At 47.9% G+C, this 23,313-nt stretch overlaps 1 protein-coding gene across 3 annotated transcripts in view; it reads left to right on the top strand.

The window, feature by feature from the left end:
- SPMIP6 (sperm microtubule inner protein 6) overlaps positions 1-23,313 on the top strand; it is a 29,583-nt gene extending 6,270 nt beyond the window's left edge. Inside the window, exons 1-7 of one of the 3 annotated variants that reach the window (XM_081929990.1) lie at positions 4,821-5,155; positions 6,386-6,533; positions 8,625-8,737; positions 10,558-10,633; positions 12,498-12,711; positions 16,603-16,692; positions 23,162-23,313. In XM_081929990.1, the coding sequence (XP_081786116.1) occupies positions 5,021-5,155; positions 6,386-6,533; positions 8,625-8,737; positions 10,558-10,633; positions 12,498-12,711; positions 16,603-16,692; positions 23,162-23,267 (882 nt within the window). In that variant the 5' untranslated portion in view covers positions 4,821-5,020 and the 3' untranslated portion in view covers positions 23,268-23,313. Of the gene's footprint in view, positions 1-4,820; positions 5,156-6,385; positions 6,534-8,624; positions 8,738-10,557; positions 10,634-12,497; positions 12,712-16,602; positions 16,693-23,161 lie in introns of those variants that run through there. The other 2 variants (XM_081929989.1, XM_081929991.1) reach the window with 2 other exon arrangements.

Below are 23,313 nucleotides of genomic sequence, written 5' to 3'. Positions count from 1 at the left end.
GATAGCAGACATATACAGGGTAAGGCAATCACATATCTTGTATTTTTATAGCAATGGGCACCCGCATGGCCCCACAGTATGCCAACATCTTCATGGCAGATTTAGAACAACGTTTCCTAAACTCCTACCCACTCAAACCTCTCTTGTACCTGCGATACATTGACAATATTTTTATCATCTGGACACATGGTCAACAGACCCTGAACACCTTCCACCAGAAATTCAATGATTTTCACCCCACAATCAACCTAACAATGAATCAATCTATGCAAGAAATACATTTTTTGGACACTACTATAAAAATACAGGATGGGCACATAGACACCACCTTATACCGTAAACCAACTGACCGACAAACATATCTACATGCCTCTAGCTACCACCCCAAACTTACCAAACAGTCCATTGTATATAGCCAGGCACTACGTTACAGCCGCATCTGTTCCAATTCTACAGACAGAGACTCTCACCTAAGACATCTACAGCAAACCTTTTTAGAACTAAAATACCCAACAGATGAAGTTAGACAACAGATCAACAGAGCCAGACTGATACCCAGAGAGAACTTGCTGCAAGACAGCCCCAAAAAAGAAAATAACAGAACACCTCTAGTCATCACATACAGCTCCCAAGTTAAAACAGTACAACGCATCATCAGAGATCTACAACCTCTCCTGGACAATGACAGTTCTCTTTCTCAAGCTCTGGGAGGAAGACCTTTCATTGCCTACAGACAGCCACCCAATCTCAAACAACTCCTAACCCACAATAATACTACAACCAGACCTAACACGGACACTGGCACCAGAGCCTGCAATAAACTCAGATGCCAACTTTGCTGCCACATACACCCGGACAACACCATTACTGGCCCCAACAACATCACACATACCATCTCGGGACTATTTAATTGCTCATCGTCTAACATTGTGTATGCCATCAAATGCCAACAGTGTCCTTCAGCTCTCTATATTGGACAAACAGGCCAGACCTTACGCCAAAGAATAAACGGACATAAATTGGACATCAGGAATCACAAGACAGAGAAACCAGTAGGAGAACACTTCAATCTCCCAGGACATTCTATACAAGATCTCAAAGTAGCTGTTTTACTACAAAGGAATTTCAGAAATAGACTGGAAAGAGAAGCTGCTGAATTGCAACTTATCACCAAACTTAAAACCATGGAGAAACCTGGTCTGAACAAAGACCTTGGATTCTTATCTCATTATACATAACAAAGTCATTTTTCACCTTTTCACCCCTTGCCTTTTCCTGTAAGACCTATTGCAGTCGTTAAGAGTCGTCAACAGGCTCATCACAGCTATCTGCCAATCACCCATTCCCACCACCCTTCTGAGTAATACCCCTCCCCACCTTCTCACTATATAGAAGGGTCTGGTGACTTCTGTTTCAGTGTATCTGAAGAAGTGTGCATGCACACGAAAGCTCATACCAAGAACTGACTTAGTTGGTCTTTAAGGTGCTACTGGAAGGATTTTTTTTTGTTTTGACTATGGCAGACCAACACGGCTACCTATCTGTAACTTGAATTTTATTGATAGTCATGTTTTTATACCGTATTTTATGCTGTTTTCATAATTGTCTTAAAGTGTTTTAAAATTTGTTGTTAGCCGCCCTGAGACCGGTTTTTGAACCAGGAAGCTTGGGATATAAATAAAATTATTATTATTATTATTATTATTATTATTATTATTATTATTATTATTATTATTATTTCTGTATCTTTTTGAGTGAAGAAGGAGGTGTGCCTCCAATTTTAACTGGGGGGACAGGGACACTGCTTCAAGTACTAGAGGTTTAGGAGACATTGTGATAGGACAGGTGTCACCAACATGCTGCCCTTCAGTTCTCTCCCTGACGCTTGCAAACGCTCTGAGACGCACACGGACCAGTCGCTCCTTCCAACTTTAGGTCCTGAAGTGCTGAGGGTGGTTGCCAGATCACTAGCACCTTCCCTTTGTGGAGCTGAAGGAGCAAGCTGGAAAAAGGACAACACTCTTTTCCTCCTTCCTCTCGCAGCTCTGGGTGCTTCTCAAGGCTCTGATTAATTCTGCTGGGTCTGCTTTCACACAGATGGCTTGGGAAAGCGAAGCATCAGTAAAGGCTAATTCCCCCCCCCCCCCCCGTGGAAATAAAGACACATAACACAATTATTAATGTTAATAGGCTAAATACTGTAAGGCCACAACTGTATTGGTTACAGGTGATGAGCGGTATTGGCTTAGGCATTGGTCCTGTCTATATCCGGGTTCAGCCCATCTGCTTGAAGTCCGGGAAGGGTTAACCAGCAGTAGGGGAAGTCCTAGGGACGCGGGTGGCGCTGTGGGCTAAACTACAGAGCCTAGGACTTGCTGATCAGAAGGTCGGCAGTTCGAATCCCCGCGACGGGGTGAGCTCCCATTGCTCGGTCCCTGCTCTTGCCAACCTAGCAGTTTGAAAGCACATCAAAGTGCGAGTAGATAAATAGGTACCGCTCCAGCAGGAAGGTAAATGGTGTTTCCGTGCACTGCTCTGGTTCGCCAGAAGCAGCTTAGTCATGCTGGCCACATGACCCGGAAGCTGTACGCCGGCTCCCTTGGCCAATAAAGCGAGATGAGCGCCACAGTCCCAGAGACGGCCACGACTGGACCTAATGTTCAGGGGTCCCTTTACCTTTATCCTTTAGGGGGAGTTCTGCTGATGCACATCAACTAGGAACTCCCCCAGGGTCACCAATAGGGGCGTGCCTTAGGCCCTCACCTCCCTAGGCTTCAGACAGGGCCACGCCCCCCGGAATCCTTTACCGGACTACCCTTCAATATGTGGGGCAGGTGATGGCGCTACCTCCCCTCTTCCATCTACAGAGCAATACCAATGCCTAACCACCAATACCCAGAAAGTTGTGACGATTTGCTATGAGGTAGGCGAAAACCAAGTGGCTGGTGCCAATTTGCCAAGTGGAAAAATTCCTACCAGGCCCCTCAATGGCAACCAACCAAGGTCCAAAGCAAGGTCAAGGAACGAAAACCTATAAAGGGTGAGAGGGTGGGAAACAGGAACAGCTGGTAGGCGGGAAAAGAGGGAGTTCCCTGGCCATGCCTGCCTTAAATAGGGCAGGCCACGCCCCCAAAGCCAGCCAATTGGCTAGCCAGGGGATGACATGCCCGGGGATTCCCCCAATCGCGCTGTGCCGTGACGCCTGCAATCTCACCACCTCTGCAGGGCGGAAGTGGCTTTGCGAGGGTATCTTGGGGAGAGGAACATAACCCTACTGGATCAGACCCATGGCCCAACTTGTACAGCATCGTCTGTAGGAAACTCATACGCAGGATCCAAGCGCAAGGGCAACTCTCCCCTCCTGTGGTTTCCAGCAAATGGTATTCAGGAGCATTGCTGGGGATGCAGAACAGAGCCACCAAGGCTACTAGCCACGAGTAGTAGTAGTAGTAGTAGTAGTAGTAGTAGTAGTAGAAATAAATAAATAAATAAATAAATAAATACATACATACATACATACATACATACATACATACATACATACCCCGCCCTGCCCAGCCAAAACTGGGCTCAGACCAAATATAAAACAATTGATTGAAATACAGCTTAAAAAACAAGATTAAAATACAACATTAAAACATTAAAATGCAGCCTCATTTCAGTGGAAACTCAATCAAAAACCTTTTTGGGGATGAAAAGGTCAAGTCTTCACCAAGGCCAACTATCCAGACTGGTCCTACACGGGCCAGAAAAAAGCCAGGGAAGTCCCCAAATAGGAGTTCCAACACAGAAGGAGAAAGAGAGTAGTCCTCTCTTCCCCCATGAATTTGTCTAATCCTCTTTTAAGGCCATCTAGTTTGGTGGCCATCACTGCTTCCAGTGGGAGGGAGTTCCATAGGTTAACTCTGCACTGGGTGAAGAAGTGCTATCTGCCCTAAATCTTCCAACATTCACCTTCACGGAATATCCACGGGTCCTAGCATTATGAAGGAGGGAGGAAAAGTCTTCTCTATCAACTTTCTCCATGCCATGCATGAGTTTATAATCCGTTGTGTCCCCTCACCCTTGCCTCTTACTCCACTGAGAAGTAATTCAAAAAGTCTAGCTTAAATATCTCTCTCTGAAACTATACTATTGCATCCAACTTAAATACTAGGCAAAGCAGCTTTTAAAAAAACTGCTTCCCAACCCAGCTGGCCCTTGTAGCTAAGAAATGGCATGTGGGTTTTGCTTTTTCCTCCACCCTCCCCATGTATGGTTCTTTCTGTGTCATGCTTTTTAGATCGCAAACCTAAGGTGTTTTTTTTATTAGCATTATTGATCTGAAAGCCACGGTAGGACCTTTTTCATACGACATGCAGGGTTTATGTATAAATTAGCAACGTGCAATTAAGTCAGCTGGCAGAAGTCTAAAACAGATTGGAAGGGCTGGATATAGCTTGTTGGACCTGCTTTGTGTGAAAATGAGGTGCAAAAGTGTATTGTATTAACTGAGCATTTTGTACAAAACCGCAGTAGGGGTGGGACTGGACGCCTCTTGGGGACCCTAGAATTTGATGGTTCTGGGATGCAAGACTCAATGGACACTTGGCCCAATCTAAGCAGAGGGACAGTGGCGGTTCTTGTTACGCATTTACACTCCAGGGGAAAATCTCTCCTTGTTCTCGAGCCCTTTGACACAGTCCCCATGCCTGACACCCCCGCCATTTTTTTAGCTCACCTGTATTATGCCCCCCTCCCTGACTGTGACATCACAGCTGATGCAAACAGGGTCAGTGTCAGGGAGGGAGGCTGTGAGTTTAGAGAGCCATTAGCAGGTTGTAGTTTGTTACTAGAGTGCAAAGCGTCCCCTTTCTATTTTCTTACCTTAAACTCGCACAGAGCTGTTTAGTGGACCCTTTAGCTTAGCTTGGCGTAGCGGGAGGAAAAAGCCCTTTTGCTAGAAAACCTCTTAGCGTAGCGGAGAGTTTAGTTTAGGTCCCCAGGCGGAAATCTTCAGGGAAGGCCAACCTGTGGCGAGATGTTCATCTTTGCGCATAAGACAGACACCCCCATCAGCACCTACAGGGACTCCTACCGTGTGCCATGCCGCACCGACAACTCCTACAAGGAGCCCAATCTCAGTATGGGCGACATGAGCCACCTCGTGTCCAAGGTAAATCTTGACGTGTGTCCGGAGTCAAGGGGGAGGTGAGGACAGAAAGGAACTTTTCGAAGAAGAGTTGCTTTTCTAAGGAACAACTTGGGACCAGTTTACGGAGGAGATCCGTAGGTGTTCAACCACTTTGATCAGCTTGTTGAATGGTCTCTTTAAATCTGAAGGTTCATTATTCTTCCGCAAGATGTGTATGTCTTTAAGGGCCATAGCAAATAACGTGACCCAGTTTTACAGCTGTGAAGCAGTGTAGCAGGTGCTGTTAAGTTGTGTTAATTAAGCTGTATCGGCAATTGGGCATAGTATATCAAGAGCAGCACCTACCTCTCTCCGTACCCTGGTGGATGGGTCATGCTTAGTGATATATTATAATTAATGTAAAAGGAGTTTTTGTTTTCGTTATTAAAACCTAGCTAAAGTTATTTTGTGTTCCTTGTAATGTGTGGTCTCCCCAGCACGCCTTCTGCAGTGCAACTAGTCTGCAAATAGTCAACACAGCTGACCTGCCACTGCTAGAGTTGCATAATAATAATAATAATAATAATAATAATAATAATAATAATAATAATAATATTTTCTTTAAACCACGCCCTTCCCGGTTCAAAAACCGGGCTCAGGGCAGCTAACAAATTTAAAACACCTAATTGTAAAAGCAGCATAAAATACAGTATAAAAACATGAATAACAATAAAATTCAAAGTTCAGAAATCAGTTTAGGAGAAATCCATATAATAAGCATTAGATGACCCCCAGGGCTAGCTGGCCAGCGAGGAGGCCAGGAGAGAATTAGTTGTGGGATCCCAGAGTGGGTGATTTTCATAAAAGGGGAGGGGAGGGAAGAGAAGGGAAATAAAAGATCAGGCTGAATTCAAATTAAAGGCCAGGTGGAATAGCTCTGTCTTACAGGCCCGACGGAAGGAGGTTAAATCCTGCAGGGCCCTGGTCTCATGGGACAGAGCATTCCACCAGGTTGGAGCCATCACTGAAAAGGCCCTGGCCCTGGGGGAGGATAGTCTGACTTCCTTAGGGCCCGGGACCTCTAAACTATGGTTATTCATGGACCTTAAGGTTATCAGGCTCCTAATAGCCCCTAGCCAACTTGGCTGATGGGCCAGGATGGTTGCGAGTCCAGCAACAACCCCCGGAGAGGTCTTCAGCCCGGCAGGAAGTGAGTTGCCCAGGGCCACTAGATCACGCCGAGGGTTCATGAGTCTTTTTTCTGCCTTGTAGGGCTTGACTGTGCCCAGAATCGACCACCCGATAGACCAAAACCGCCTGGAGAATATGGTGAAGAAGGCAGTGCAGGAATACACCTATAAGAACTGCATAGACCCAACAGCTTACCGGCCGTACAAATATTGGGTGACCAGGGAGGAAGGTACGTTTCACTTACTTGTGCACAAGGGGTTGCTTCCATAGATATATTTGTTAAATTTTCTGTTTTACAATTCAGAATATACATTTAAACAACCTTAAAATATCAATGACTTCCCTTCTTCTCTTCCCATGGTTCATTTTGCATAGTGTAAATCCCTGCATATTTTATGTTAACTAAACCGTTCAGTATTCCATTATTACCTCCATCAAAACTTATTTACACTGTTGAATTGATCTTAATGCTGCCGACGTTTTCAAGTGTACACAATTCCCTCCCCCATATTTTCAAGAAACATTTTCCAATCTTCTTTAAACGAATGTTCTTCTTGTTTTCTTATTCTGTAAGTTAGATCTGCAAGCTACACATATTCCATTAGTTTAAGCTGCCATTCTTCTTTGGTTGGGACCTCGCTTATTTCCATTTTGGGGCTAACAAAACACGGGCCGCCATAGTGGCATACATAAATAACCCTTTTTGACACCTGGGAAGCTTTTAGGGGTCACTTCCAGCTCTACAATTCTATGACTTATTAAAAAATATTTATTGATGCTTTTGAATTCTGGTGCTGGAGGAGACTCTTGAGAGTCCCATGGACTGCAAGAAGATCAAACCTCTCCATTCTGAAGCAAATCAGCCCTGAGTGCTCACTGGAAGGACAGGTCCTAAAGCTGAGACTCCAATATTTTGGTCACCTCATGAGAAGAGAAGACTCCCTGGAAAAGACCCTGATGTTGGGAAAGATGGAGGGCACAAGGAGAAGGGAACAAAGGAGGATGAGATGGTTGGACAGTGTTCTCAAAGCTACCAGCATGAGTTTGACCAAACTGCGGGAGGCAGTGGAAGACAGGAGTGCCTGGCATGCTCTGGTCCAGGGGGTCACGAAGAGGTGGACACGACTAAACAACAACAACAACAATTTCATTTTTAAAAATGTCAAAGCAATTTACAATTATGTATGCATAAAACCATACAGCTGAAATCCATATTTGAAAAGGTTAAAAGCAGGCATTGATTAGGCATACGAGTTACGAGAAAAGAGATTCTGACTTGTAACTTGAACCCATTGGTAATCCAGCCTTGAGGTTTGGAAGGCATGAACTACAGTGCTCTCAGGCTATTCCTGTCCAGGAACGGCCATCGTTGGTGAACCAGACAGAGCTGGTAAACCAGCCTGTGATCCCCATTGACTCTTATTCCCAGGCATTTCCTGCCCCTGACAGTAGAGATGGAACATAATTTTCTATAGGTTAAGGTAAAGGGACCCCTGACCATTAGGCCCAGTCTTGGCCGACACTGGGGTTGCGGCGCTCATCTCGCTTTATTGTCTGAGGGAGCCAGTGTACAGCTTCCAGGTCATGTGGCCAGCATGACTAAGCCGCTTCTGGCAAACCAAAGCAGTGCACGGAAAAACCATTTACCTTCCCACCAGAGTGGTACCTATTTATCTACTTGAACTTTGATGTGCGTTCGAACTGCTAGGTTGGCAGGAGCTGGGGCCAAGCAACAGGAACTCGCCCCATTGTAGGGATTCAAACTGCCGACCTTCTGACTGGCAAGTCCTAGGCTCTGTGGTTTAACCCACAGCACCACCCGCGTCCCATAATTTTCTATAAGAGGCATTAAAAAAAGAAAAAGTACCTGCTGAGAGAGGCAGCAGTTTTTACGCACTTAATTTCACATGTCCTGAATCATTCACCTACATTAGATGTCCCTGTTGAGTTCCAGCATCGTGAGAGAGAGAGAAGTTTTTCTCCATCTGCTCTCTCCATGCAATACAGGATTTTTACCCGCTCCTATCACCTCTTTAAACAGAGAAGTCCCCAAAGCTGTGACATTTCCTCATGGGGAGTTGCTGAAACCACTCAATCATTTTGGTGGCCCTTTTCTGACCCTTTTCCAAATCTACAGCATCTGTTCTTAGGCAAGGCGACCAGAACTGCCCACGGTATGGCCAACGCAGTGGCGCCATAGATTTGTATAGCAAACGCTTTGGTCCTCAGTGGCGCGTTCCTTCCTCTTTTTTTGCCTCCTCTGGGCTTTCCATCCTCAACCCTGGTTGCAAAACTCTCCCATCTCCTTTTTAAATCGCAGAGAGGATCAACCCGGTCTTCATCGGTGACAACAGGTACGCAACGTGGAGAACGGGGCCCTACAACAGCGCGGCGTGGAATCGATACACCACATACCTTCCACGGATCCCTCGGGTAAGCCTTGTGACTCCGCGGAGATCCGGGGTGGGGTGAAGGTCCGAAAGGAGGCCCCTGCTGTGGACAGGAACTGCCCCTGCACACCTGGTAGCAGAGCGGCAGAGGGCCGGGCTGCAGCGAAGTCGCTCTTAAGCAAGGCGACTCTTAGCAAGTAATATCCAAGGCAATCACATAAACACTGGAAGTCACAAAATATGCACTCTTAATGGATTCTCTAGAAAGCATAAAACCAAATAAATATGTCTTATAACCACTGACTTATGACCACTGCTCCATAGCAATTGTTGTTATACCGTATTTTTCGCTCCATAAGACGCACCTGACCATAAGATGCACCTAGTTTTTAGAGGGGGAATGCAAGGGGGGGAAATTCTTTTAAGGGAGCGCTGAGCAGGGCCTGTATGCATCCCAGGCTCTGCTCAGCGCTCCCTTTCACGAGCCGCGTGGAGTGTGTGTGCGGCGCTTGCACCTTTTCCTTGGGGAAAAGCCCCCAAAAGCCGCACACACGCTCCACGCGGCTTGTGAAAGGGAGTGCTGAGCAGAGCCTCCCGCCTGTATTCGCTCCATAAGACACACACATATTTCCCTTTACTTTTTAGGAGGGAAAACATGCGTCTTATGGAGCGAAAAATACAGTACTTTTCCATTCACCATATATATGGGTTTATGAAGCAATTCTGTATCCTTCTGCTGCGCTGAAGAAGAATTCCACGAAACAGTGGGTATATCCGGAATCACTGTTCACAACGTCTGTTTGCGAACTACATTGGCAGCGTTGGACGCCATAAACATAAACAAAGCTTTACAGCTTGTTTTCACCAGATAAGAATCTGATACGCTGCTTCTTTCAGAAACTTGCATAGTCTTCAAAGACTTTCAGAGACTTATAAGGCTTATGTTTATTTTGTTTTATGTGTTCCAGAGAATCCCTTAAGAGTGCATATTTTGTGACTTCCAGAGATTCAGAAGTTTTCTGTTTATGTGATTTCATATATTTCATGTTATATAAAGAGTGTATATCGATATTGTATCATTGTTTTTGGTCATCGTGTTGCCTTGGATAGTACTGACTATTGTTGGCAACACAGGGGTTAAATTGTTTGGTTACTCTTAAGCAAGGCCAGCTCCACCATCAGACAGAGCCGGGCAGCAGCCTTGGGTGGCAGGTGCTTGTGGTGAGGAATTATAGAGTTGGAAGGGACCCCAGAGGTCCTCTAGTCCACCCCTCTCCTTCAATGCTCCGCTAAAGCGTCACTGACAGATGACCACCCAACCTCTGCTTAAAAACCTCCAAGGAAGGAGAGCCCAGCACCTTCTAAAGGAGTTTCTCCCACTGTCAAACAGCGTCCCCCAGCTTAAATTTGTGCAGCTGGTTCTTCCGGCCTAGAGGAAGAAGAGCAGGAGTTTGGATTTGATATCCCACTCTATCACTACTCTAAGGAGTCTCAAAGCGGCTAACATTCTCCTTTCCCTTCCTGCCCCACAACAAACACTCTGTGAGGTGAGTGGGGCTGAGAGACTTCAGAGAAGTGTGACTGGCCCAAGTTCACCCAGCTACTGCATGTGGAGGAGCAGGGAAGCGAACTTGGTTCACCAGATTACGAGTCCACTGCTCTTAACCACTAAACCACACTGGCAGAACCTTACATTGGTTCCTCGTGAAATTCCTCTCCCCAGTTTTGGCCCCGGTTCTCCTGCCTCCATGGAGCATTGAGGGGGAAACGGGGTTCTGAACTTGAGCATTGCGTGCCAAATGCACATGTCCCTGCATAAATTCCAGAGGAACGGGCTCACGCTGTTGCAATCTTTCCTTGCAGGAGGCTGGGTTAGAGTCGATCCTTCGTGGGATGCCCATGCAATACCCTCCGAAACCTGAGCGTCTCAACAATTACGGTAACTCCTCTGTGATCTTGCACGTCCTGCCTGGTTTAGGAACATAGTAAAGTTAAAGGGACCCCTGACAATTAGGTCCGGTCATGGTCAACTCGGGGGTTGTGCCGCTCATCTCACTTTATTGGCCGAGGGAGCCGGTGTACAGCTACCAGGTCATGTGGCCAGCATGACTAAGCCGCTTCTGGCGAACCAGAGCAGCGCACAGAAATGCTGTTTACGTTCCCGCTGGAGCGGTAGCTATTTATCTACTTACACTTTTTGGGGTGCTTCCAAACTGCTAGGTTGGCAGGAGCAGGGACCGAGCAACAGGAGCTCACCCTGTCGTGGGGATTCGAACCTCTGACCTTCTGATCGGCAAGCCCTAGGCTCTGTAGTTTAACCCACAGCGCCACCCGCGTCCCTGTTTAAGAACAAAGGAACCTGCTTTATACTAAATCAATGCTGTCTGTCTTCACTGATGGACAGAGGCTCTCCAGGGTTTCAGGCAGGAAAACTTTCCTAGCCTTGCCCAGAAAGGTTGGGTATTGAACCCATAACCTTCTTCATACAGAGCTAATATTCTATGCCTGAGCTATGGCCCTTCCCTTAGTTTGCTCCACATCATCCTGTAGGTCTCTTAGTTACCCATCACTGTCCTTAAAGCCCATCTGATCCATCATTCTCTCTCCAGCCACCAGATGCTTTTGGGTAGCGGGGTCATAAAGACCAGCAGCTCATCTTTTGAGAGTATACTCCCTCTGAACCTGGAGAGTTTAACTGTTTTGGCCTAACAGCCGTCGGCGAGTTTCGTCATCTGTCAGCTTGGATAACAATCCCTTTTAAAGGCTCCTGGCTAGCAGCTATCGTCATCACAAGCAATCATTGCGAATGCCCCTAGTTTAAATTGAGCTGTGATTCCTACACTGCGGGGGGTTGGTCTAGATGGCCCATGGGGTCCCTTCCAATTCTGCAATTCTGTGCACTGCGAGAAAAAGGGCTTCCTTTTCTCTGTTGAACTGAACCAACTGGTTTACTTGGCTGGCTAGCAGGCAGCCTGCGTCCGAGTGTTCACTTCACTGTAGTAGTAGTAGTAATAATAATAATAATAATAATAATAATAATAATAATAATAATAATAATAATTTTATTTATATCCCAAGCTTCCTGGTGGGAGGGTGTTCCACAGGGCGGGCGCCACTACCGAGAAGGCCCTCTGCCTGCTTCCGTGTAACCTCACTTCTCGCAATGAGGGAACGGCCAGAAGGCCCTCGCCGCTGGACCTCAGTGTCTGGGCAGAACGATGGGGGTGGAGACGAGGCTGTTTAGGGCTTTAAAGGTCAACACCAACCCTTTGATTTGTGCTCAGAAAGGAGGTCTTTCAAGACCAGTGTCTCCTCAGAAAGGAGGTCTTTCAAGACCAGTGTTATGTGGTCTCAGTCACCAGTTTAGCTGCCACATTCTGGAGTAGTTGTAGTTTCCAGGTCACCTTCAAAGGTGCATTGCAGTAGTCCAAGCGGGAGATAACCAGAGCATGCACCACTCTGGCGAGACAGTCCGTGGGCAGGGAGGGTCTCATCCTGCGTACCAGGTGGAGCTGGTAGACAGCTGCCCTGGACACAGAATTGACCTGCGCCTCCATGGACAGCTGTGAGTCCAAAATAACTCCCAGGCTGCGCACCTGGTCCTTCAGGACCAGGGAGTCCTCCACACCAGCCTGCCCCCTGCCCCCCAAGAACAGTACTTCTGTCTTGTCAGGAATCAACCTCAATCCATTAGCCGCCATCCATTCTCCAACCGCCTCCAGGCACTCGCACATAAAATTCCCTCCTAGTTTTCCAGGGGCACAAGCTCTCCTCTCTCTCTCTTCCCCACCCATTTTCTTCAGAACGGGAAGTGGTGGTGAACATGCTGAACAGCTTGTCTCGGAAGCAGCTTCCGTCCATACAGCACCGTTACACCATCCCGGGAAGGATGCCTTATCAAGGCTACTACAGCCCCTGCACGGGACGCCATTACTGCTTGCGAGGGATGGACTACTACGTCGACGGCGCGCCCACCAACGAGCGACAGATCAGCCAGCTAGTTGAGAAGATTGTAAGGTTCGGAGGGTTTGCAGACCACACCCCAACTCCTCCCCCTCAGGGCTCTCGCAGGGGGGGGCTTGGAAAGGGGGGCATAGAAAAGACTCTGTGCTGGGCCCGGGGGTAACCCATGAAACACAGTCCAGGTCCAGTCCAGAATCCAAAGGTTCTGCTAGGAGTCAGTCCAACAGGGCAAGGCAGGACACGAGGCAGGAAACCAGGCAAGGACAGCTACAGGATCTCAGGCAGGATCTGGCAAACAGCAATGTCGCTCCCACAACCTGGGGCGGGGCCCGACAGCCTTTTATCTCTGTGGGGGTAACGGCCGGTCCTGATCCCCCGGCGACTCACCTCCCTGTTTCGCCTGAAGGCGAGCACTCCTCCTGCGAGTACTCAGGTCTCTCCTTCTCTCAGACCTGAGTCTCTGCAGCTCGGGGGATGTCGGTGGGTGACTAGACCCAGAGGCCGCCTCAGCCTCCCCTGACCCAACCGGTAGTGGTGCAGCTGTAAGTGATGGCCCAGCTGAAGGCAAGAAGGTCATCCCCACATCTGGAGCCAGGGCAGGATCAGGCCCCTGACTCGGCCCAGCTGGTGTTTGCTGCAGGGGAACCTGTGCAGACTGGGACTCTTCAGGATCTGGCCCCAGACTAGGTTCAGCTGACGCCTGAGGCAAAGGATCCGGTGCGGACTGAGACTCCTCTGGCTCCAAGTCCCAGGCCATCACAGACTCCGCCATAAGCTCCTCATTGGAACATATACACAGGGTGCACACTGCAAGGTGTCCTCCTGTGGGGTGGGTTTTAATAGGTAGGAGAGGGTAAATGAATTGCAATTCATCCCCCCAGGTGCCCACATGTTTGTGTTGAATGGACAGAACATCAGCTCACTGCTTGCATTTAAATGCGAGGCTGAGTTGAAAGTCCCGTCCTTAGCAGCAAATTAAAAGCGTATGAATTAGGCTGCAAAGCCTTCTTTTGAACAAGTCCAACTGCGGAGCAGGATGGTTCCCCCTTTTCTTGCCCCCCTTAACAAAGAATCAGACAGCAGGCTGTGAAGTAAGTTTAAAATGGATTTTACTTACTCATAGCTATGCACTGGGTTGTCATCAACCGTAGCAGTAAAAATTTGCAGGTAAAATACTTGCATTTGCAGAAGGAATAGCCTCAGGCATGCATGTGTGTGAGCTGGAGCAGTTAGACTAATAATAATAATAATTTATTATTTGTACCCCGCCCATCTGGCTGGGTCTCCCCAGCCACTCTGGGCAGCTTCCAAGAAAGATTAAAAATACATTAAAATGTCACACATTAAAAACTTCCCTGAATATGTCTGCTCCAAGCACTGATCGAAGAGAGAATCATAGAGTTGGAAGAGACCACAAGGGCCATCGAGTCCAACCCCCTGCCAAGAAGGAAACAATGGAAGGAGGGGGAACAGGAAATACTATTATGTTCCTTTCCCCTCCTGTCCTGAGGGGGAAATGACCTCACACAGAGCCCTCTCTACCAATTACATGTCTATGGCTTGAGTCTTCCTATCAGCAATACAGCTCTGTTATCTTAACTCCTACTCATGCTAACTGGCAAGAATGTGTGTTGTTAGATTTGGCTGCTAATCTCCCACAAAAACCTTCTCGGGCAAATACAGCAATTGCATGCACAGTTTTATTAAAGCACCCAAAGTCCCATCTTTGATTCAAAGGTTTTCAAAACTATCTCTCGGTTGAGGTTTGGTGAAGATGCCAGCAGTCATCTCTTTGGCAATACAGTGGTACCTCTGGTTGCAAACGGGATCCGTTCCGGAGTCCCGTTCGCAACATGAGCAGAACGCACCCCGTGTCTGTGCGTGCATGGGTCGCAATTCGCCACGTCTGTGCATGCGCGTGACATCATTTTGAGCGTCTGCGCATGCACGAGCGGCGAAACCTGGAAGTAACCCTTTCCAGTACTTCTGGGTTGCCACGGGACGCAACCTCAAAACGTGCAACCTGAAGCAAACACAACACGAGGTATGATTGTAGGCCAATTCAACTAGGCCATTGCGCAGGCAGTGGTACTCACCCTGACCCCGACCCCCTGATGTGCTTGGTTTTCCCTTGAACTTCTCGCTCTGCAGTACCTTTGGAAAAGCTCTGCTTGTCTTTCATCTGTCAAATAGGTTTCTCCTGCCCCAACCCCAAATCCATAGTCCGCCAGGCCAGCTCTCTGCATGTTCAGTCGCAGCTACATACACTGACTCTGTGAAAGACAAAGCTACACATCCTTCTTTATAACTGCCGTAAGAAAGGGGACCGTTTCCAAACATAAAGACATACCCACCTGGTTCCCTTGTAATCTTTAGCACCTCCAGGCTGGTCAGCCACCGGTCAGCCTAACAGTTCATAGTCAAGGTAAAGGGACCCCTGACCATTAGGTCCAGTCGTGGACAACTCTGGGGTTGCGGCGCTCATCTCGCTTTATTGGCTGAGGGAGCCGGCGTACAGCTTCCGGGTCATGTGGCCAGCAGGACTAAGCCGCTTCTGGTGAACCAGAGCAGCGCACGGAAACGCCGTTTACCTTCCCGCCGGAGCGGTACCTATTTATCTACCTGCACTTTGACGTGCTTTCAAATTGCTAGGTTGGCAGGAGCAGGGACCGAGCAATGGGAGCTCACCCCATCACGGGGATTCGAACCGCTGACCTTCTGATCAGCAAGCTGTGGTTTAACCCACAGCGCTTTGCTCCTCTTTTTATGAGGGCTCGATCCATCTCAGTGGGAGCACTTCCTTTCCTGCTTAGAATTCCCACTGCATTTGCAATGTCTGGTCTCGTTGTCTTGGTAAGGTGCAAATGTTTCCCTATTGTTGACCAGCACTGGTTGTGGTCAGGCAAGAGCTTTGATTCATGTTTGCTCTCCAGGAAATCGACGGTCATTGGTGTGGCTACTGTGTTGGCTTCTCGCAGCTTCAGGCTGTCAAGCAATTCAGCAACTTTCCTCCTTTCGCTTAGAATATAAGATCCATCCTCCTAAATTTTAATTCTGACACCCCAATAGTGGGAGCCACTTCCTAGTTCTTTCACCTCCACTTCTTTGCCTTATTATTATTATTATTATTATTATTATTATTATTATTATTATTATTAATTTGTATCCTGCCCATCTGGCTGAGTTTCCCCAGCCACTCTGGGCGGCTTCCAACAAAGATTAAAAATACATTAAAATGTCACACATTAAAAACTTCCCTGAACAGGGCTGCCTTCAGATGTCTTCTAAATGTCAGGTAGTTGTTTATCTCTTTGACATCTGATGGGAGGGAGTTCCACAGGGCAGGCGCCACCACCAAGAAGTCCTTCTGCCTGGTTCCCTGTAACCTCACTTCTCGCAGCGAGGGAACCGCCAGAATGCCCTCGCAGCTGGACCTCAGTGTCTTAGCTGAACGATGGGGGTGGAGATGCTCCTTCAAGTATACAGGACTGAGGCCGTTTAGGGCTTTAAAGGTCAGCACCAACACTTTGAATTGTGCTCGGAAATGTACTGGGAGCCAATGTAGGTCTTTCAGGACCTAAGTGTCTTAAGTGGCCAGCAGCCTGGGAGGGAGGGGTCAATTAGCCATTATTGTTAATTCATCATGATTGTTAAGTGGAACCTCCATGTGCAAAAGCAGTGTACCTCTACTGGGAACCAAAAACAACACACACACCCCCACACACACCCAACACATTAGGAAATGGTCATCAACTTTGCGCCCTGGCTGTGACCACTCTTGGGCACAGAACACTGGGCTGGTTGGGTCTTGGTCTGATCCTGCAATGCAGATCTTCTCCCCATGGCTCTAGCTCTGGATCCACCTGCCTCCCCGCTGAGATGCCAGCCAAGCTCTCCTGCAGCCCTTTAATGGCAACCTCTCTCTTTCCCCCACTGCTCTTCCAGGAATTTCCCGTACTACGACCACCACCACGAGATGACTCTTTGTGCACGAATGCCCGACCTGCCGCCTGGTTTCCCGTATATGAACCTTAGGTAAGGAACCCAAACAGGTTTGGTGACGGGAAGGAGCTGGGCTGGGGAAGGGTGGTTGCTCACAGGGGATGTGTGTTGCCTGGGGACCGTTCCCGGAGACCAAACCTCGTGAACAAATTTTCCCCAAGGATAGCTTGGTTGCCAGCGAACCAGCTAATAATAATAATAATAATAATAATAATAATAATAATAATAATAATTTATTTATACCCCGCCCTCCCCGGCCAGAGCCAGGCTCAGGGTGGCTAACACCAATAAAATCACAGTAAAAACATAATGGGGGGGACCAATTTAAAATACAGGTTAAAATGCAATTTAAAATGCAGCCTCATTTTAAAATAGCAGATAAATCAAGACCATAAGGGGAGGGATACATAAGGGTCAGACTGAGTCCAAACCAAAGGCCTGGTGGAACAGCTCTGTCTTGCAGGCTCTGTGGAAAGATGTCAAGTCCCGCAGGGCCCTGGTCTCTTGTGACAGAGCATTCCATCAAGTCGGGGCCAGTGCTGAAAAGGCCCTGGCCCTAGTTGGGACCAAGCTAACTTCCTTGAGGCTCGGGACCTCCAAAGTGTTGTTGCTTATGGATGTTAAGGTCCTCCGCGGGGCATACCAGGAGAGGCGGTCCCGTAGGTACATGGGTCCTAGCCCACATAGGGCTGTAATGGTCAAAACCAGCCCCTTAAACCTGACCCTATACTCCACCGGGAGCCAGTGCAGTTGGTAAAGCACTGGATGAATGTGATCCCCTGGCAGGGACCCCGTGAGGAGCCTCGCCGCAGCATTCTGCACCCGCTGGAGTTTCTGGGTCAGCTTCAAGGGCAGCCCCGTGTAGAGAGAGTTATAATAATCAAGCCTGGAGGTGACCGTTGCATGGATCACTGTGGCCAGATCAGGGCGAGAAACGTAAGGGACCAACTGCTTGATATGGCGGAGATGGGAAAATGCCACCTTGGCTGTGGCTGCAACCTGCGCCTCCTCTAGCAGGCAGCCAGAGGCGGGTTCTGGATAATAGGATCTGTGCCTGTTGGATCCGGCCAAGGGTGACTAGGTTACACCATCAACCTTGGTTGACTGGTACAACTGAAACATAGATGCTACCTTCTGCTGTGGGATGTGCGCAACCCCGCCTTGTTCCAGCAGGAGCAATGAGGCTGTCAGACAAGGGAGGTTCCAAAAGTCACACAGCGGACCTCTGGGCGATGTTTTCAGCACTGGCTCTCTAGTGCGTCTTTCTCGAGAGAGAGTGGAGTACGCCTCCAGGGGTGAAGTCAAACCACTGCGTCAGCAGCACCAAAGTGACCTAGAATCATAGAATTATAGAATCATAGAGTTGGAAGAGACCACAAGGGCCATCGAGTCCAACCCCCTGCCAAGCAGGAAACACCATCAGAGCACTCCTGACATATGGTTGTCAAGCCTCTGCTTAAAGACCTCCAAAGAAGGAGACTCCACCACACTCCTTGGCAGCAAATTCCACTGTCGAACAGCTCTTACTGTCAGGATGTTCTTCCTAATGTTTAGGTGGAATCTTCTTTCTTGTAGTTTGGATCCATTGCTCCGTGTCCGCTTCTCTGGAGCAGCAGAAAACAACCTTTCTCCCTCCTCCTCTATGTGACATCCTTTTATATATTTGAACATGGCTATCATATCACCCCTTAACCTCCTCTTCTCCAGGTTAAACATGCCCAGCTCCCTTAGCCGTTCCTCATAAGGCATCGTTTCCAGGCCTTTGACCATTTTGGTTGCCCTCCTCTGGACACGTTCCAGTTTGTCAGTGTCCTTCTTGAACTGTGGTGCCCAGAACTGGACACAGTACTCCAGGTGAGGTCTGACCAGAACAGAATACAGTGGCACTATTACTTCCCTTGATCTAGATGCTATACTCCTATTGATGCAGCCCAGAATTGCATTGGCTTTTTTAGCTGTCGCGTCACACTGTTGGCTCATGTCAAGTTTGTGGCCAACCAAGACTCCTAGGGGTGCGAGCTTGGGGAGTGTGTCAGTGGTGTCACAACAGGGGGCAGTGCACCCCGAGTGCCATGTCTGCGGGGGCTCGTGGCAGCATGAGCAGCCATTGCGCCACTGTAGATGCATGTGGAGGATCCCACAGCCAGCAAGCAGAGGATCCCAGCACCAGCAGCAAACCACTATGTACAGCGCATGTGCAGCGTCACACACATGTGCTGTACGTAACGACGACGCACATGCGCTGTACATAGCGGTTTGCCACCAGCGTTGCTCCAGCGCTGGACTGACAGTGCCGTGATCCTCCACATGCAGCTGGAGCGGCGACGGAAAGGTCCTGGCACCGTCCATGTGGACATGTGCCCTACATTGCGATGCCCCACCCTAGGTGTCACAACGCCCTTCTTCGCCCCTGCAGTGTGTAGGGGTGGTCCCAGACAACAGGACCCCCTTCTCACCCTCACTGATGAGGGCATGAGACCTATCGGCTGCCCTCACCTGGCTTAGCCAGTCGAAGCTGCTCCCAGGAAATGGACACTGTTTTATGCTGGAAACTTCTTGGAGCCAGGGGTAAGAGCTGAGTGCAGGGTGAGGACCAAAGGTGGACAGACTATTTCAGAAGTAGCACAACCTGTGTCCACCCACCCCATAGGTAAAGGTAAACGGACCCCTGACCGTTAGGTCCAGTCACAGACGACTCTGGGGTTGTGGCACTCATCTCACTTTATTGACTGAGGAAGCCAGCGTACAGCTTCCAGGTCATGTGGCCAGCATGACTCAGCTGCTTCTGGCGAACCAGAGCAGCGCACGGAAACGCTGTTTACGTTCCCGCCGGAGTGGTACCTATTTATCTACTTGCACTTTTGGGGTGCTTTCGAACTGCTAGGTTGGCAGGAGCAGTGACCGAGCAACGGGAGCTCACCCCGTCGCAGGGATTCAAACCGCCGACCTTCTGATCAGCAAGTCCCAGGCTCTGTGGTTTAACCCACAGCACCACCTGCGTCCCTCCCCTACCCCATACACCCCTCTACAAGGTTTATCTGAAGAATATCAGAAGATATACTGCAGGGACTGACTAAGCCATTCTTCCGCAGCCTAGTGCTTTCCAGATGTTTTGCTCCCACCAGCTGGCTGCGGCTGATGGGAATCGTAATCCGAAACATCTGGAGGGCAGCAGACTGGCAAAGGCTGCCGTAGCGATTGCTTCTGTGCGTCTGTGTCTTGGAAAGAGGTGGATTTCTCCACTGTTTGCCAGGCAGTTGGAGCCTACCTCTCTCTGCCAGTACAAATAAAATCTGGTTTTTTGCTTTCCGAAATCCCTACATGGCGGGCATTTAATTGGGAGCTTCACCATGAAGGCAATGGGGAGGCAGTATGAACAATTTGACAGGTATGTGTTGAGCAGGCATGTCTCTCAATACCTGAGGGGAAATATATACTGTATTGGCCCGAATATAAGCCGCACTTTCCCCCCAAATTCCAACCATGAAAAGTTAAAGTGTGGCTTAAATTCGCGACCTTACAAAAATTGGCTTTTACGATACCGCTGCCGAAATAGACATATGGTAAAACGGACCAAAAAAATGTTTTATTGCCGATTTGCGAGCTTGAGACCATTCATTGGCCATTTGCAGGTGTGAGTGGCTGCGGAATTGAAGCAATTGAATACCGATTTGTGATTTTAGCAATTGTACGGTAACCTTTGTGGGCTTGCAAGATCAAAGGCTTAAATAGGCTCGGAGTCACAATTCTACCAACCGCAGCGGTTTTCAGCCTGTAACCCATGCTTAGGCAAACTCCGGCCCTCCAGATGTTAGGGACTACAATTCCCATCATCCCTAGCTAACAGGACCAGTGGTCAGGGATGATGGGAATTGTAGTCCCAAACATCTGGAGGGCCGGAGTTTGCCTATGCCTGCTGTAACCCAATTTTAAGGGAGCGGCTTATATTCGGGTATTGTCTTTTTTTCTCCCCCCCCCCTTTGAATTTTAAAGGTGTGGCTTATTTGTGGGTGCAGCTTATATTCGGGCCGATATGGTATATATCCACCTTTCCTTTTCCCTCCAGGGCCATTGGGGTGTTTTGGTGGTTCCAGATAAAACACCTATATGGATATAGCAGGACCACAACAGCAGTCAGGTGGGGGGCAAAGGGGAACAGCAACCAATTATCAGCCCCAGGCCCTGGACATTTCCGGGTTTCGGATTCCTGTGATGTTGCAGCACTCACAAGAAAAGCCAGATAAGTCAAAGGCCTTGAATAGGATAAAGATTCGTTCTAAAGTTCACAGGATGCATAGATGGTTTGTTTACTGAAGGCACTTCTAACTTGCCCTTTAAGCATAAAACAGGCCAGCAACAAAAGTTAAAAATTAAAAAGAAAGGCTAGAGGCTGCTGCTCACATTGCCATCTTGACACTTTAACCCCGTTTAACCAAAGACGTTTCTCAGTGCAGCTTACAGAACTAATCAGTACTAAGTAGTCCCTCCCTTTCCTCCAACTCATACTCTAAAAAGACATGGCAAAAAAGGGGGAAAGGTAGGTGAAGGAAGATGCATACATGTACTGTGTCTTGTGGGTCTCCATCCTAAGTTTTTCCTTGGCTGCACTCACAAAGACACAGCACACAAGGAAAAAGGTAGAGGAGGGAAGATATATCCACCTTAAGCTTTTTCCTGGTTGCACTCATAATGTTCCCGCTTCTGAGAGGCCCTTCTTATTATTCATCCTCTCCTGGAGCTCTTCCCTGTGACTTTCCTGTACTAGTCAGTTTGCCTTCCACGTCTTGCAGAGCTTTCAGCGAGATGATCGCAATTGTGGCGTAAATTCTGAGCTAGGGTTGGCAGTTTTGAGTTCACATCTGATTTCAGTATTTGCATTTCCAAAAGTGTAGCAGTAAAATAACAAACCTCCAGGGGCGTGGACATGTAGAGCGTCAAGAAAGTGATGTCATAGCTTTGCAAAAGCTGAGCTGATCCAAGTGTGAGCAATTGCCTGGTTAGATAAAGTCTGCTTAACAGCCCGCCCCCATGCCTCCTTGGATTCAATGATGGAAGTGAAAATGAATGTGCCAAAAGAAGCACGTTCAAATTGCGCTTGAGAGGAACACAGATTCCACCCCCACAGATGCAAATCAGTCCTACTTATGGAAAAAGGGAGTGTCTCGTACAAAATTGCTCCGTTTGTGTGCTGACACCGGTCTGGAATCTGGAATCCTGTGCCAGAAGGAGAGGTGAATAGTCTGGAAGGGGAAGGAAGGAAGGAAGGAAGGAAGGAAGGAAGGAAGGAAGGAAGGAAGGAAGGAAGGAAGGAAGGAAGGAAGGAAGGAAGGAAGGAAGGAAGATGGAAGGAAGATGGAAAAGTGGTCCTTCAGAAATGAGTCATGGGCATAATTGGCTCTTTAGGTTGTTTTTACTATCTCAGCCACCATCAAGGAAATAATGTTGAAGACAACACAGAAATAGTACTTAACCTCAGTTAAACTTTCATATACAGTGGTACCTTGGTTTACAACCATAATCCGTTCCGGAGGTCCGGTTGTAAAGCAAAGCAGGTTGTAACCCAAGGTGCGCTTTCGCCAATGGGGCTTCCCGCCCAAAAAAAATTGGTTGTAATTTTTAAAAAATGGGTTGTAATCCAAAAAAGGGATACGCACTTCCGGGTTTGACATGGTTGTAATCCAAAATGGTTGCAAACCAAGATACCACTGTATACATTAAAAAATACTTCACCAATGTGTTGGCGCAAGGGAGAAAGAGGCAGCTATATGGGCTTGTGGTGGACATGCCCAAAGGTAGTAAATTTTGGGCAAGTGTTTAATGATATAAGTAAAATTACACATTTAAAGAGGGAAAACTTGAATGCTTGGTACAAGAGAGCATGCTTGGCGTATCGCCCTTATGGAAAAATGGGCTCACAAATCAGGACTGGCAAGAGGAACAAAGCACAAATACACCTTTGCGGGAGAAGGAGGGCTCTTCATTGCGTTTCCAAAATCTCCAGAAAACCAAAGACCAGTTTCAAAGGTTTATAGAGGTTTACTGTTATACATCGTGGTGCACATATGGGAATACAGATTTACATAGTGAATTTTTGTGCGTCTCCAGAGAAATAAAGTTTTTTTAAAAAAAGTTAGTTATAAAATATTTGTTATAAATAAGTAAGTGTGCATCGCTACCATCTAAGTACGATGGAGACAGCTTGGGAGGCCCCTTACTGAAATAATGTGAGAGAGAAATATGTCTGCATATTTCCTGCATCTCAGGGGGTTGGACTAGATGACCCGTGGAGTCCCTTCTCTACCATATTCTGATTCTGCATGTGGTGAGTGTGCATGTAGTCTGCACGTGTGTCGTATGGGGTTGTGTATCTCATATGTGGCCCATTAAGATGTGTCTGACCAGCAATGGGACCCGGAGGTAAAAAGACACACAATTGCAGTCTGCAAATCAAAGTCATATTCTGCTCCGTGTAAAACCTTTTTTCTTTCTCTCTCCCTGCCAGGTGGGATACAAGCCATTTTAAGAAGGCTGGAGGGGCACAGAGGGACAGCTTTATCATTCATCCTGAATTTGTTTCGGAATCATTCCCCCATCCACCGTGTTGGTAGTAGAGAGTTGAGACAGGCTGCCATTAAAATTGCCGCTGGTGACTAA

The sequence above is a fragment of the Podarcis melisellensis genome (genome assembly GCF_964234715.1).
Source record: "Podarcis melisellensis genome assembly, chromosome: 11".
Classification (NCBI taxonomy): Eukaryota; Metazoa; Chordata; class Lepidosauria; order Squamata; family Lacertidae; genus Podarcis; species Podarcis melisellensis.
Note: the sequence above shows the minus strand (reverse complement) of the source record. Positions and strands in the feature narration are given on the sequence as shown.